This window comes from Scophthalmus maximus, chromosome 9 (assembly GCF_022379125.1).
Source record: "Scophthalmus maximus strain ysfricsl-2021 chromosome 9, ASM2237912v1, whole genome shotgun sequence".
Classification (NCBI taxonomy): Eukaryota; Metazoa; Chordata; class Actinopteri; order Pleuronectiformes; family Scophthalmidae; genus Scophthalmus; species Scophthalmus maximus.
Window position 1 is genome coordinate 16738728 of NC_061523.1, and position 16973 is coordinate 16755700.

Sequence of the window (16973 nt, forward strand, 5' to 3'; positions counted from 1 at the left end):
TCTTTTAAAACATTTTTTTATTGACAAAACAATATTCATCCAGAACAATAATATGAAAAGTCGGCTTTGGAGAAAGCAAATGAAAACTCCACAACTTTACTCTTTCATTCAGAAAAAGACAAAATGATTTTTTTTTTTGAATCGTAAACTATACAAGGTTCCAGACTAAGATGAGGCCTCTTTAGACATGTTGCAGCTGAAGGTGACGTGATCAGAGTGGAGCCCTGAAATCACACGGGGTGAAAAAAAGGAAAGAAAACTATGAGAATGCAAAAACGTTTCCTAAATCTGAATTTTCTATGAAGGATGGAAATTTGAGATACGTGATTATTAACTCCACCTCTGCCTTTTGGGGGTCGGTCCTCATGGTGCCCCCCCTGCAGTCTTCTGAATCTGCTCTTTGAGGATGAGAATGCTCTGCCTCTGCTCTGGGGGCAACATGGCGATCTGTTCTGGTGTCAGCTGCAGGACTTGCATGATAAGGGCAGCCTGGAAAAGGAAGCACACTTGTCAAATAGGAGATAAAAAAAATTGTTTTTATTATTAGCGACAATTCTTCATTTCCACAGTTCGGTTCAGACTTTCTTTTTTTTTGGGGTTGTTTGCAGTACAGTACTTTTTTCCCCCTCAACCTCCTGACTGAAGTCCTGATCACTCGATCATGATTGGACGAAATGAGTCAAGTGACGCATGCAGTTGGAAGACAATCAAATGCGTGTAATATTTACCAAAATATGCATCTTAACCTGAACTTCAACCACAATATTTATATTGTGATTGACATGCGTTACAGTCATAGTTATGAAATTTAAGTTTAACTTTGTCATATTAGTAAAGTAACAAGGCAGGTTGTCGTTCGGACATCACGTTCCTTTATCCTGACTCACTACATGAATTTGTGTCACTGCTTCAGTCTCTGTTTCAGAATTGTCACACACCCAGTTTCTTTGGATAAAGAAGAAGAAGAGGAAAAAAACCCATTGTGCTCTTAAGGGAAGTCAGAAGTCCTCCTCTGTTTTGAAATGCCAGAAAGTTCCTGCTTCATTTCCTTTAGCCCTGATGCGTCCCTCGGCCTCGGGTGGTGATAACTACTCAGCAAGACCTGCATTTATTTAGTGAGTGAGACCAAGTGGACTTTGCATTTTGCTCGGAGGCAGATGATACTCCTGCAGGGGATTTGTGTTATAATGTCCATCTTTCCTTTTGTTATCTGTCTAGATATTCTCATTTTAAGTTTGTCATAATGCAGGGATGTTAAATGCAGTGACACCCACCTTCTCCTGGTCCTGTGTGGAGACCTGGCTCTGCCCTGGACTGAAGCCACCTCCTGATGGAGGAACACCAGGACCCTGTAGGACGGACGGACGGGGGGCACGCACACGCACACGCACACACACACACACACACACACACACACACACACACACACACACACACACACACACACACACACACACACACACACACACACGGTTAACAATTATCAGATAGCGATTACTGTATTTGTCTCTCTAAAAGTCACCCATGACTACAATATATTTTTTTTAATGTGATGCAACTTACTGTTAATTATTAGTGTGTATGGACTAATTGTTGATGAGTCAGATGAGGAAAGATTAAGGTTCCTTGAAAGATATTAAATATATAAACTTTGTGTTTGTCTACAAAAACTAAACAGAAAAACCTTGGAAATAAGTAATTATTGTTCGTGTAATTCCTCATCAATCCAACTTGCGTTGTAGATGCTGTGGCTCTGAGGGGAACATTAGAGAGATATTTGAGGACGGACCAAAACTCCTACAGTGCGTCTGAGAGTTGCATCAGGAGCAAGTGGACTTTCCTGTACATCCAGTTGCCGTTGATTCAACTCACCTTGGATAACCAGCTAAAGGCCACTGGGACACAATAAAGATCATTTACATTTCTATACACGGCCACTTACACAATGGAGGGCATACAATTTTTTTTTTAAAAACAAGGAGCTGACAGACAAAGATATTAGGAGCAGTTCTTACAGGTCTTGCTGGAGGAGGAGCGTTTGGACCCATGCTGTGAGAAACGGGGACCTGCATGGCCCCCGCCATGGGAACCCTTTGCGCAGCCACTGGCCCACGAGCGTCCATCGCCCTCGGGTCACGACCTGTCGGACGAAAACAATAAAAACCCACATCTCACTGAAAACTGAGTGAATCACCGGTGTGAACATGAACATTGATTTATTTGCATCAACACATTTTGGCATCGATAACATAAATAAATGAAGAAATGATTAAAAAGAAAGAAATAGACATTTTTCTGGTGAAGTGGGACCACAGACACCGAAATAGAAACTCAGGAGTGAGTGACACGGGACTGGGGACTGTTACAAACCAATCAGAAATTCAAGTTAAACACGTTTGTAGAGCAGCTACCTCTGGTTTCCATCGGAGGCCCCCGTGGCTCCATCATCGGGGGCCCTCTGGGGTCACCGATCATGCCTCGTGGTTCAACCATGGGTGGGCCTCTCATATCCATCGGAGGTCCTCTCATATCCGGAGGGGGTCCACTGGCCATTGGGGGCATGTGCACAGGTGGGGCTTGGTGTTGTGGCGGAGCGGCCATGTAGCCCCGGCTAAAAGTTCAGACGTAAAAAAGTAAGACTTAAAAGAAAATACAACATGAAGACAACGTTTCAAAACATAGCTTTCTGCATATTCTTACTTCTGTTTCTTTTCATTTATCTGTTTGTTAGGTTGTAACACTAGATCAGTTTTGTCCAAAGAGCAAAACCCCAAATATTCAGTTTGACATAATGTGAGACCAAGAGCAAGTTCTTAGATTTGAGAACTTGCCGTTTAACTTTCTTTTGATGGGTTAATCATTGCTTCATTAAACCCCATTCACTGTTACCGCAGTAACCGCGGGTGTCACCAAATCAACCAGGACAGACTGAAGGACTACAGTTTTTATGGCTCAAATTGAGACTAAAACCAATACAACCAGTTGTATCATTGATTTCATAGGATATTAGTATAACGTCTTACTTGGGATCTATGACCTCTCCAGTGACGGACAGCAGAGTTCCTCCTCTGGGATCATTAGGACCATCACCCAGCAGCCCTCTGGGGGGGATGCCACCTGGTCCTGAGGAGGAAAAACCACATAAATACACTTACATTACAGAAATAAAAGACAAGTCGTTTCTATTCACGGAGCAGGAAATTATTCATGACTAATATCATCAAATGGGCTGAAATTCCAGGCAAGGGAAAGCACACACAACCATAAAGAGGTGAGTGTTCGCCCAGGACGAACACAATGAGAAGAACACAGTGACGGCAGCAAACGGCCACAGTCCAACAAGTGGAGGAGTGTGATCAGGATGTAGAAAATTTGGTCTCCCATTGAATTCAAATAAAGGGAGTAGCAGGTTGACATCACATAAATCATGTTATTAAAACAACCTGTCAAACAACATGAAAATGTAAGATTTATTGCACCTTTAACAGAACTGACAGCTTTCATGCTACTACTGTTGGTCCTGTTGAAGGTGAAGCTCTAGTGAGGGAAAAAACAAACTGATGCTCACGAACAAAATCACAACAAAAAGAGTGGCCCTGAAGTTTGGTTTCATAAGATTCCTTTAATTATCACGCTTGAAAGGAAAAACTGAATAGCTCCATGGCAATAGAGAATGAATCGTTATCTTCTCATAAGAAAACAAGAGTCCTCAGGAGGAGACTCGCCCCAAGCAAGACCAAAATATCACCACTTGAATAATAAATCTGATGGTTTTTGAGTTCTGCTGCGGAAAACGAAATGATAACAGATGGATGGACGCACTGGTCACCACTGAAGGCAAACCTGCACAAGCACTGCAGGGTAACATCGGCTACGCAGAGTGGACAACCTGCTGTGTTGAGCTGATGAGGCCCTGTGGTGCATTTTTTCCTTTACAGAATCCTAAGGTGCAGCATCATGGACTTTCCCTAAGTGCTCTCACATACTGATCGACACTAGTGCTCAAGGCAGAAAACCTGGGCTTTAATTGATTGTTTGATTGGTGTGGAGGTGACCAAGCTATTTCTTCACTTGACAGGTGTATGTGCACTCTGTCCTTCTACAATTTGGAAAGGTTCTGATAACAATACTCACAAATTATTCAATTCACACAATAATTAACTCCAATATTGTTGAGTGTATAGTTTTCTTATTCGTATTACACTGCACATCCGGGATCATGCTCCGAATTAATGATTTTGTTCAGACCCCTGCAGCTGTTGATACAATCCCAACCAAAAGATTTTTGGAACTTGTTTACATTTGACAGCTCCCCACGACTCATTTAATAGCAGTACTTTTCTTTTTGAGATTTTTTCTCAGATAGAATATTCTGCATTAATTTAGTTGAAGATAGATTTACTGCTGTTGTTTTCAACAGAATTTTTTTTTAAAGTTTTACTTTCTCTTATCTATATATCCCATGCCCTGCTACAGGCACACACCATTTCCACAAAATTCTCTGAGGACAAATGATTTTAACTTCCCAATTAAACAAAGGTCTTGTTAATTAAAACAACAAAACAAAACAATATATAAACAACAACTTGCTGTTTATATGTAATATCCATTAAAAAAACCAGCTTGGCTTTAACACCAACACAAGCTAACCATGCATAACACCGATGTTTGGCTCCAGGCCCAAAGCTGAATTTGTTCGTGTCTCATGCACCACTAGCACATGACACATTCTGCTGCAGCTACGCTGATGCTACGACTGCATTATCTTTGTAAGAGCAGGCTCGAAGATGGGCTGAATGTTCATATTTGATTAAAGTGGACGTGCAGTCTAAGAAGCTGTAAGTCTAGACAGTGGCCGCTCCGTAACAACTCTATGACCCGACTGCTGAACGGAGGGAGGACAGTGATACCTGGAGGACGCTCGATGGCAGCTTGGCCAGACGATCCTGTGGGAGAATGCTGAAGGTTTCCTGAGCCAGCATTAAAGTGAAAAGAACAGGAGACACAAAACTCAAGAGAGCAAAGCAACACGCAGACGTTTGAGATGTGCTCATGAAATCATAGTGTTTACACACAATCACAAACAAACACCAACATGACAAGGTGAAGAGGGAAACTTCTTAAATCCTAATAATAGTATGTTTCATATACAAAACATCACCAAACTTAAGGAAAACAGAACATTTCTCTGCTACACAGAGTCAAACTGTAAGTACGTCTACTAGTCACAAGCCACTGGTGACGCCTAGTGGTAGCAGTGAGCCATGACATGTGCAAATCTTTCACATACAGTGAAGTAAAATGAGGAATCAGCTGCAGTAAGAAAATGTTTAAACTAAATTGGAGACTGCAGTGGTGGCTGTGGAATTTTAAACATATAACTTCTAAAAATAACTGAAGGGAAGATTAAATCTGCCCATGAAAGACATGCATGACTGGCTTTGTGATGGGGTGTTATCTGCATTTTACATTACAGATTTTTGCATGGAATAAATATTTAATTTAAAAAAATTAAAAACAAATGTTTGGGATTGAATCTATCAATTTGCTTTAATTGGAGATCTTGTTAGGCAACAACTGATTGACTCACTATATTGTCAAATATTCTTAATTTGACGATTATTTACAGACTATCAAATGTTAAATTAACCAAAAAACACAGCGTTACCGTTCCATTATCAGTAAAAAAAATATGTCGAAATATTTCTCAAACATAAAACAATCCATAAAAAATCTCATCAGTGAAACCCTCTACATCAAAAATAGGTGAAAAATAAAATGGCAACTAATAAACCAGAGGAAGCAACATCATGGCAGCCGTGTGGATTCAACTGAGATACCACATTTAAAAAGTGAGGTGTCCATTTTTTGGGGGGATTCCTTGTAAATAGGAGAATGATTTGAATGATGTAATCAATTTGTTGGTCATGGGGGGCGGATGCAATCACACAGTCACACCTCACACATTGACTATTTAAAACCTGAGGATGATGCTACTCCAACCCAGTTCAGTTGGTGATGTAGTTTGACGATTACCTGGAGGTCCGACTGCACCCGGTCCAGGTCCCGGTACAGGCATTGGACCTGGGACAACGCCCATGTTGGGGGGTTGCATCATCTGAGGGGCTCCATTCACGTGCATTCCAGGCTGATCATATTCCAAATTTGAAAAAACAAACAAACAAATAAGAAAGACAACAATCAGTTATTTTTGTGATCTGGCACTAAACAAATACATTGTTCAGCCACAACATTAAAACATGTCTGGTTTTAATGTTTTGCTCATAGGCATGATTTTTACTTGGGAAAGCCGTTAAGTCATAATAATTAAAAATACAAAATATGTTTTAAAACATAACAGATGCTAGAGAATGAACCTCACCACAGGCTGCGGCTGAGGCACTGGCACATTGGGCTGCACGGGAGGTGGATTGACGGGCGGCGCTCCTCCACCCTGCGCACTGGGAATCAGTGGCGGGGCTGTAGTCTGACGGTGGAGCATTTTCTGCGTATGGAGAATACGGACAAAGCATCTCTCAAACATTTGTTTTGGTTCAGAGGTGCAGACTATCATTCGTATCTACTGACGATTGACAAGCTCACAGCCAAGATGCACTTATCATTTTAACTTCGCATTAGATAAAAGTGAGATTTATCTAATTTCTTTAGTCTCAATCCAGCTTCTCTCACCAAGGCTATCTCAGGGTCAACAATCCGCATGACCACCTGGGCCTGCAGCAGAGCGTACGCCAGCTGAGGGTTCTGCAGCAGCATGTTCCTTGCCTCCTGGGGACTGTTCTGCACACACAGCTGGAGAGAGAGAGAGAGAAATTAAATTTTCACCAAACTGCATGAAAAATCACAACCACAAAAAATAAAAGACTTTAAAGACTTGTGTGCTTTTACTTGTTGACAGGTTGAACTGGCAACATTATTTTGAGCCGCCCAGAAACTATCCAGATAAATGTCCCTAACGAACGGAGGCTTATGGACATGTGCTGCAGCAGCATAAAACATTAGACAAAGACGAGCAACAGTTTTTGTGGTTTTCGGATCGGAGCCCAAACACTCACACTCTGATCAGTGTATGGAGCTGTCCTACTGACACAAGCTTTGGTGCAACAAACACTTTTCCGGTTGGGAAAAAATTTCTGCAGCGTGACGTTTCTTTGAGCTTAATGAAGCAGACTGTCGGCTGTGCGAAGACAAACCTTGCTTTGGCAGAGCCGAGAGAGACTGGATGTACAGCACAGCCTTTGTTAATGAAAGCACAAGGAGAGCATATCCATACAGTCGACATCCTGGAGGTGATTCAAACTGAGGAATGTTTGTCCCCATCTTTTAACGATGACATAAAAGAGTAGGCAGTTTTATACGTACGGTGTGTTTTGTGAAAAAGCAAAGTATAATACTTTCAATTAGATTCCTCATTAGATATCTGTTAAATTTCACTATGGTACTTGAATATTTAACAAACTAGTGATTTTTAGATGGTTGCCTAAGGAGTGTTATTCAAAAAAAATTAATTATTTGCAGTTATTCACTAGTATAAGATATAATGCCACTGAAGCACCAGTTCTAGATATTTGGTCATAATGATAGGGAGATTACCACCTTGTTTAGTAAGTTAGAGTGCAATGGAAGTTTGATGAAAGTTGTTACTTGATCTCTGGAAATGCAACAAGGAAATGAATGGAAAGGAAAATAGCTAAATTAGAATGAGACCTGTATTGCATTTGAAAAAGAGGAAGCCGAAACCGTCACTTGTTAAATCTGAGGCAGTGAACCAGCCTACCTTCATCTGTTTCATAAGTTCAAACATCTGCTCTGGAGGCAGACTGGCCACAGCTCTGCTGATGGACTCCGGTGCCTCCTCTGGCTGGAGAGTGTCTCCATAAGGAGACTCAATAATGGGGGCTCCTGTCCCCAAACCTATGCAGGACGAAAATAGCAGGGAACTGTAGCTTTTCACAGATTTTTTTAAATCCCATATTTCGGATTGAAATAATGCCGGCAAATAAAACCCCACTTACTTTTGAGCTCTTCCTTGTTTTTCTCACTGGCTGCGTTGTCAACGCGGAGCGCCCGGCCGCTGAACTCTCTCCCGTTCAGGTTCCGCATGGCACTGAGGGCCGTCTCCTGGTCTTGATATTCGCAGAAGCCATATCCCTTTGGCTTTCCTGTCTCCCTGTCGTACACCAACCTGAAAACCAGAGGAAATAAATGAGGACAACCCCAACTTGTTGAACGATGACTAATAATCAGCTGGGAAGTCTCATTACAACTACTCTTCAAACTTTAGCACACAAAGTGATAGCCTGAAAAGTTGATTTGACCTATAAACATCTGGCATGAAAAAAGAGAAGCATGGTTAATACATGGACTGTTTTAAGGCTAAATGGGTTACTGGACATGATGTTTTTATCTGTGAAATGTTTTGATGACGAGCAAGGTGTCAGGCACACATTCATTTACACAACAAAAAGGCAACATACACACTGTTGTAGATTTATTGGCTACATTAAAGCTAAAACTAACACCATAGCTCTGTAATAACATTTAGGGGATGTAGTCTGTTCTTCTCTCAAAGGGTTTGGATGAGCACTTTGTCGTCTCCGACTCACCTGAAGCTAACAACAAGTCCGACTTCAGAGAAGATGTCTTTCAGCTGTTCTTCTGTGGCTTCGTACGGGATGTTCCCCACTAAAATAAACACGAGACAGAAGTACCTTTAGTGCAGCAATGAAAAATAAATACAGCTTTTCATTCAGACATTTTGCTCGTTTCCACGGCGGCGTTAAAGTGTGACCCCCCTCGTTGTGTAGCTAACGGCAACACTAGCCCAGCCATCTACGTTAGCATTGGGTGCAACCGTCAGCCGTCACGTTATCGACTTGTTGCACAGCTGAGGGATACAACCGCTCGCACCGGGGAGAGCAAAGGCTAAAACTCACCAAACACGGATCTCAACGAACGGTCAACGGCTGGATCTCTGTTCGCGGCGGCAGCGGCGGCTGCAGCGGCGGCGGCTGCGGCAGCGATGCTCGCCATTTTGGGGACGTAAAAGGAGGTGACACCAGGAAGTCACGCTTGGACAATATCCGTTTGTGTTGAGGGGAACATTCGAATATCAACAGCGCGAGATTCTCTAACACCTTCAGAGTGGACATAACGAACCTTTTTTTTTTAATTATTATTATTTCTCTCTTAAAATGAACCTAGCAGTGATGCTATTTGTTTACAGTCGGCTGCGCGTTGGAACAGGGTCACAGTGGCGGGCTGCCGGGGGAGAATAGATGGCGCTGTTGTCCGCGGTTAGCTGCTCGGGCTGTGACACACGAACACATGAAAGGCTGCCGGAGTCAAACATGGTCCAATGTCCCGCAGGTTCCAGCTTTTCTACAGCTGAAGGCACGAGAAGAAGATCGGGTGAGTGACTTTTTGGAAATACCCAGGTTAATATTCTTTAATTTGCTTATTAACAACCCAAAATGCAGACGTTGGGGGCGCGAGGGGCCTGTTACATGTCGGTTAACATGTGCACTGTTTCTTCACATGTTGATTCACTGATATGCCTTTTCTGTTTCGGGACAGTAGAAAGAGCTGCAGCGTGTGCAGACGTTTGTCAGCAGTTAAGTCAGTATTTAGTTCATGTAGAGTGAAAACAAGTTTTCTGGAGGGGTTGTTGTATTCACGTCTATTCACTTTAAAAAAAAATAGTCAACAGAATTTGTTATTTATCAATGGTTGCTCAAACATTTCCATACAACCTTTATCTGAATCTACCAATTCAGTAGTAACTTACCATGTTGTGCGTGAACAGGTGCGAACAATAGACACCTGTCTGGAATGATGGACCATTTGTTAATACTGTAAAATCTGATCTGTCTTTTCCATTTCACAATGAGTTTGTATCCCGCTACACACAAACACAGTTATAGCATATCCACAACATATTTGTGCCTCCCTGCAGTTTAAAGCCGTGAAGCCAGTATGTTGCACTTTGAACTAATCAAAGCAGACAAAATGAATAACACGAGCTTTCAGGTTACAGCTAATGTGACAGAGAGGCTCTTCTTCTTCTCCTTCTTCTTTGTCTTCTTCTTCTTCTTCTTCTTCTTCTTCTTCTTCTCCTTCTTCTTCTTCATCTAATTCTTCTCCTTCTTCTTGGTCAAAACACTTAAACATACTATATAACAGGCCCCAGTACTTTGATTGGACCTCCTTACGTTTTTGAAAATATTCAGTTAGTTTGATATATTGGACAAAGAGGCTCAATAGATGTAATGTTTGAAAATTGTATGAACATTGTCAGAGACCTCTGCATCAAATCCTACATTTAGGAAGATTATAATGTTCTGATTTTGTTGACATTGACACAGAGGTGTTAATTCAAATATGTATGTTTAATATTGCAGTTTTAGTTAGTGGTGGTGCTGCACTGGACGGCATTATATTGAAATATGTTTCCCAATATTCTTCTGTTCTCATGTTTCTTAATGGGTTATAACATCCAATGTAAACAACTCAATATATGGAGTACCCCTCTTTTTTGCGTGGTTGAACTTGTACTTTGGCATGATGCCTCTGGAGGTGCTTGATTAAGTTAGTTGTGTTAAAATGTGAAGTGCTATACCGCCGACCATCGAAACATCAACCTCAGATATTGCAAATAGAAAGTTGTTGGTGTAACAAGCGTGGAACACATCCAAACCGCTGACCCTTAGATTTTAGCTCCCTCCATACTGTTAGCTCTCCTATAGCAAAATGTATACTCGTATATACTGCTGATGCATGACCCAGTACACACAAAGATATAAACATAGACTATTATATATATTTATATATATAGTATATTATAACAGAAGTGAAGTGAGTAGATTGAAAATACCGTATAGACTTGTTTTCTTCAACTTTCATACAAATGTCAGTTGGAACCAGTATTTTAATTCGTGTTATTTGTCTATTCATTATCCCTGTAACGTTTCCATGTAAAATGCTTAAAGACCTGCTTGAAGAAAAGTCGTGGTTCCACTGGGGCTCGAACCCAGGACCTTCTGCGTGTAAAGCAGACGTGATAACCGCTACACTATGGAACCAGTTGTCTCGTGAAAGATCGTGGATCGGTATATACAGATGTGCATGATGGGTGTATTGCGGATATTAGGCGATCGTAGACAATCACGTAGAGTCTTTGCGATATGATAAAGGCAGGACAACGCTGACGGTCACGGCGCCCTCCCGAGATAATCCCTCCGTCGAATGGCCGCGGGCTGCGCTGCAGAGAGACTGTCTTCAGCCTCCCCAGTAAGTCCCCTCGCTCGGTTCTTAACGCAGCTCTACGCCTCGGCTGGCTCAGCTGTTGGTCGTACACCTCCTGCAGCGGACCAGCCGGCCCCGGTAGCTCACATCTAAAATGTCCAGCAACTGAAAATAACCCCGCGGGGCGAGTCGCCGACATGTGTCCGCCTCTCTCCGCAGTCCGCCGCCCGCCTGCACAGCAACTATCGCCGCGAGGAGAAACGATGATGTCTGGGTTCAAACGGCGACTTGGCTGCACACTTAGCACGGAGCAAAGTGTGCACCTTTTCAAACTTGTGCAAAACTAGTCGTTTTAAACCGAACAGGACTCTTTGTGTGGTGCATCTTTACCACTAACATATACAGTGTACAAAAACTGTATAGTGCTGTGCACACTGCTGTTTAGTAAAAAAAAAAAAAGTGATTCTTTAGTCAATGTTTAATATCTATAGCTAATAAAGAGCCCCCTCAAAGGTTTAAACATTACACATCACTGGTTGTGTGTGTGGCATTTACACAAGTAAGAAAACACCAAAGAGTGAAACAACAGTGATCTTAGACGTGTTACTGAATGTGGAGGCTGATGCATCATCAGCTGCAACGTCATTATAAGGGGCCAATTTGATTTCCGACCTCCATATTGTGCACCAGCCCCCTGTCGCCTTTTTAAATTAATTAATAGTCCAACTTGGAATAAAGGCAGTAAAATGCAGTGTTGATGTAGTTGATCCAATCATAGATTTGCATCTTTAGCACTGAAAAGCGTTTTTGTTCTTGCTCCTCACTCGACTTTGTCTGCCTTCAGCATCACTCTTCCATTTTTTAGCCATTCTGACTGTAGCCCTCAAGCTTCCTTAGATGCCAGCGAGGGACGGGGCGATAAGGCGCGTTGGAAAATGTGGGGATGACAGCTGCATCTGTTTATCGTGTGGGGTACAATAGCACACCTTGAGAGGCAGCCAGAGCTCGTATTCTCACTGATCCCGGCTCCAACGCAGCGGGCCAGAATTAATAGACGAGGCGGATTCACATGTGGGCCGGCTCAAAATTCAAGATGCACTATAGATCTCTTCCCCAGGCCTTGCATTTAACTGACACACAATATGTGCATGTGACAGTAGAAAGCCATGATAATAATCTACCAGTGTCAAATATCATATTAGGATTTTTGAAATCAACATTTCACATTAATATGAGATTGCTTGATCAATTAGGTCTTTAAATTATGCCCATCACAGAAACAATTGCTTCTACATCAGTTAAAGCAGTTTCTGAAAAGAAGAATTCATTGTCCATCTGGTGTTACATAGTGGAGTTACGAGTTTGTTTCTTACAATTTATTATTAGACTGAATATAAATATATTCATTTTTTATTTATTTTCTTGAATCTGACCTGACTTCCATCCAAACTTCATTGAATGACTCCATCCTTGCCCTGTGGAGTTTTCTTGTAAACAAACCAAATTTTACATTCAGTGTTTTTCTGTAATAAACAATGTGTGCATCCTTGAGGTCTAACAACGATGATTAAAACATTTCCTAACTCATAAAGTTTTTGTAAAGCTGATCTTGAAAAATATTTAATTCATGGAGTATTTACTTTACTGTCCCTTTATTGTTGCCTTTGTTGGCTCATTGTTAAGATTGTTGGTGTGTTATCTTTCCAGCTGTTATTCAGTGGTGTTGATATTAAACGTTCCCTGTGGTAGTGCCATGCTGCTGTTTATTTATGAGAGGGTTCCCCCCCGCAATCCATAGTCCTGTCAACAGTTTTATACTATTCCTCTGATCTACAGGTGGCGGCAGAGACCTGCAGTGCAAACCTGCCACCCTACCTGCACCCACAAATCTTGGCACTGAACCGACTTGTTACCTGCAATTATCTCTAAAGCAAATTCAAACCTGAGACAACCTGTTATTGTGAGTCCCACGACCTGACCCGTAGCAGAAACGTTTAAAACCAGCAGCTTTAAAACTCATCCATCCTGTAGACTGTTTACATGATGGCTGCTCTGAGTTTATAGTATCTGCCATTTTGCTTGAGGTTCTGTGCCATTCAAATGTGCAAAACTCTCAGTCAGTTCCCCCCTGTTGTTGAGGTAGTGTTAAGTAACAGAAAGATAAGATTATTATCATTTTTTTGTTCCCATATTTATTTCAGCCGTTGCCCGCTCGCATTTAGTTAATTTTTGTGAGTTAACCACATAGGTTAACCATCAGGCACACGACCTGGTGCAGTGGATGGCAGTAATGTGCCAAGAAAGGCAGCAATAAATCAGAAAAGTCATGGAAGAAAAAGGTCACGAGCAAGTATATGTGGTTATATGTTAACTGCTGGATTCCAAATACTTATAAATTAACTTTTTAAATAAATTATAAATGTGTTTGTAAGACCTCAAGGTCCTCAAATTCCCAAAAATGATATTAACTGTTTGAAATGTCCTACTTGCGTATAACTCCACAAGGTACCTTTAATACGCCACAAATACTTTTCACCTCAGAGCATTGTGGGGCTTTATTGGATTTACCATCACATGGTTGACAAGCTTGTAAATGTAAGGGTTAGGGTTACATTGCAGAGAATCAGCCTGATTATTTAAAATATAAGCAAATCAATTGAAATACAAACTTGGCCGATGGTACGTCTAGCGCTGACCTCTAGTGGCCGTGTACAAAACAACTGCTGGAGGTCTGCTGTCTTTAAAATGACCACATAGGTCGTAATGAACTGCAAGAACAAACTACCTTTGTAGTCGTTATTTGGTGGAGGACAGTCTCTATCGAAGGTGTGTCGAGTAGACCCTGATCACACACCCATCTGCTGTCTGAAGGGATTTAAGTACACAGCCCAGGTGTTGGGATAAGTATGGCAATATGGAAAAGTATGGAAAACGCATGAAGGAATTGTACATTTCAATGGCTGTCTGTTGGAGATTAGAGGTGTGGACAAGCAGTGAGAATTTATATTGATGTAGTAAACACCAGAAGATAAAGGATCTGTCAGGGCCATCCATTCACCTTCTGACTGGCCATCTTTTTCTTACTGGTCGGTTTTAATGTGCCCCATCACTGAAACCTCTGACCCTACTGTACCCCACTGCAGTGCAGATGAGTGCAGTTTAATTTGTGCTGCCAAAGTTTGAAATATTACCTTTGATCAATTCAGCTGCAGTGTCCCATGTTACTCTCCACAATCCTAAATGTTAGGCTCTGTTTCTTCAGTAAAAAATACAGCATTTCTAGTGAAAAGTGCTCACGGTGAAGTATTCAGATTGCTTATGGAATGACATGTTGCTAAATGAAATTCACCTAATTGTATTAGGATATAAATTACTAGAAATTTAAGAAGTGGATATCGCAAAACCCCAAATGATCTGCATGGCTAAAGCACTTGTGAATGTACCTAAACAGCACTAATGAAAGCAGTGTGCACTGATAGCAGAGGAATCTGTCTTAAACAGTGCAAGACACACAACCGGTGAGAGCATCTGCACTGTATCATAAACTAACCCTCTCAGGTTTCTCACCTGGCAAATCTGGTCCTAACACCATCCACTTTTACAAGTCTCTAATAAGTTGTCAGGATGTCCTGACCGTAAATCTCTGTAAGAGGTCTGTGTATAATTGCAGCAGAGGAATCTAACCAAAAAGGAAATATGTGTGCAGCTTTATGTGCATCTGAGCCACTGATGATTATAAGACTTGCACGTGTGCCAGAGTTTTTGCCAACTTCTATATTTATACTTTGGGGACATTTAGTCTGTCTCGTCTAGCTTGTCATGTCATGTTGCCAAGAGAACAAGCAATAGATATTTTTAATCATTTTTTTTTTAAATTTCCCTCAAAAAACTTTAAAACCTATTATTTTATTATTATAACATATACTTGTCCACTGGTTAACTGCATTTATTAAGAATGTCAGTTATTAAAGACACTGCACGGTTTGAATGCCACGACTACAGGTGATGGTAGACACTGTGATTCAATTGGGTGAGGTGGTTATTATGAGAAAACTGTCCACCTGGTCACACACATCTGAAACGCCCTGTCCGCGTATGTAGCAACAGACACCCACACTGCTTGTGCTGCATTTTGCAGGTTCACTAAAACTCTCAAGCGTGGCCATTTGTTGAAAACTGCACCTGAGCTTCATTCACACAGGAAATGACGGGAGGCTCTGTGACCCCTGTGCAAAGCTTCCTGTCACAGCGAATTCACTGACTTAAAAAAATCCTGTAGAAAATGCAACACAAAATATTATAGGACACATCCCACCAAGAGAAATCTGTGATATTTTCTTAAATCAGACTTAATCTGCTGTCAAACTCATGTGGACTGTTGGAGAGTTATTGGTAATGTCGCATTTGTCTTGCGGCTGTGATATTAGGCAAAAAATACATTAATTAATTACATGGGACTCAGTATGATGGCATGATGTATATATATATAGAGAGAGAGAGAGAGAGAGAGAGAGAGAGAGAGAGAGAGAGAGAGAGAGAGAGAGGCATCTTGGTTGATCATAATTAACAACAATAAATGTTGTCAACAGTCACTTTAAGCAGATGCTTTGTGTCTTTGTGTCTTTGCTGGTCCTCGCCTCTCGGGCATTCAGTAATCCAGCCATAGAATATGAAACACTTATTGAAATCGTTGTCTGGGTTTTGTGTGTATCTGCCAAACACTGATTTTAAACCCTTATATTTTCTTAACATGGAAATCAAATGAGATAAATGCCACGGTAAGTGGACCATACATGATTCAATGGAAGTCTAAATGGCAAAACAAGTGGCGTTTAAACAGTCCAGTGTGAAAGCAGACCATCGAGACATTGTTAAAATAATGTGAAGCCAGTGGAATTCGACTACAAGCCACTAAATGTATTTGACACCTTTTAAATGCACTCCGAGCAGCACGTGCACGTCTCTGTTGACTCTTCTGGGGGTGTAAAAGAGATACAAGTCCGGGAGCATTCCTCTGACTCCGGCCGGAGTCCCCTGCAGTGACAGGTCGAAGCCCCACGACGACCCCCGCTCTGGTTTGTTATTCACCTGTAGGGCTTTGCCCGGCGCTAGGACCCAGGGTGCGCGATTTTCATCTCCAGCTGCTGCAGACCGAAAACTGGCAATAAGGGAAGATCGCGAGGACCAAGCCAAAAATTGCATACCGTATTCATTCTGCTTCAAAATCACATCCCCGGCCCCTCGCGGAAGCCCGTGCGGAGACAACAATAGCTTGTTGCGCTGCGTGTGTGCGGGCTTTGTGGCGGCAGGCGGCTCGGGGCGCAAGGTAAGACGGTGCAATACCACGCGATTACTAATAACAAAGGCGTTACGGGCGAGCAGGGGGCATTAAAGGGGGCATTGCACAACGCTGTCGAGGGCGAGTGAAACTCTGCCAAACTTTGACCTGGATATTTGTATTTTTCCAGTTGTCGGTGTCTTGCGGGAGCCGCGCGGCGACGTCTCGCTGCTCTCCCACGGCGACATGTCGGCTCGTGTCACATGTACAGAGAGCCAAGTTGTGTCGAGATGACATTAGCCTACATGAGTGTGTGAGTGTGTGTGTGTGTGTGTGTGTGCGTGTGTGTGTGTTGCGCTGTCCACGCGTGTCGGCTGTGGATGCGGCGGGCTCGTCCAAACGCTGACCCACTCGTAACTGTGCGTGAAGTGAT

At 42.1% G+C, this 16973-nt stretch overlaps 2 protein-coding genes and 1 non-coding gene across 8 annotated transcripts in view; 1 reads left to right on the forward strand and 2 right to left on the reverse strand.

The window, feature by feature from the left end:
• cstf2 (cleavage stimulation factor, 3' pre-RNA, subunit 2) lies at positions 1–9109 on the reverse strand. Of its 2 annotated transcripts, XM_035648968.2 has the most exons (14): positions 8955–9109; positions 8625–8703; positions 8034–8203; positions 7796–7932; positions 6691–6810; positions 6383–6505; positions 6037–6148; positions 4911–4970; positions 3024–3123; positions 2412–2611; positions 2016–2140; positions 1275–1349; positions 341–489; positions 1–224 (listed from the first exon to the last, which is right to left on the reverse strand). In XM_035648968.2, exons 1-13 carry the CDS (start codon positions 9049–9051, stop codon positions 364–366), a joined length of 1524 nt encoding a protein of 507 aa, XP_035504861.2. In that variant the 5' UTR covers positions 9052–9109; the 3' UTR covers positions 1–224; positions 341–363. The 2 variants fall into 2 exon arrangements, with proteins under 2 accessions (XP_035504861.2, XP_035504862.2); XM_035648969.2 differs by lacking the exon at positions 4911–4970.
• The window catches only part of bcorl1 (BCL6 corepressor-like 1), a 26704-nt gene continuing 18780 nt past the window's right edge, over positions 9050–16973 (forward strand). For 4 of the 5 annotated variants that reach the window (XM_035648958.2, XM_035648964.2, XM_035648963.2 and 1 more), the window contains exon 1: positions 16434–16588. The gene's annotated coding sequence lies outside the window, so the exon portion shown is untranslated. Of the gene's footprint in view, positions 9430–16433; positions 16589–16973 lie in introns of those variants that run through there. The other variant, XM_035648960.2, reaches the window with a different exon arrangement.
• Positions 11027–11099, reverse strand: trnav-uac. The gene has a single exon. It is a non-coding gene; the product is annotated as a tRNA-Val (tRNA).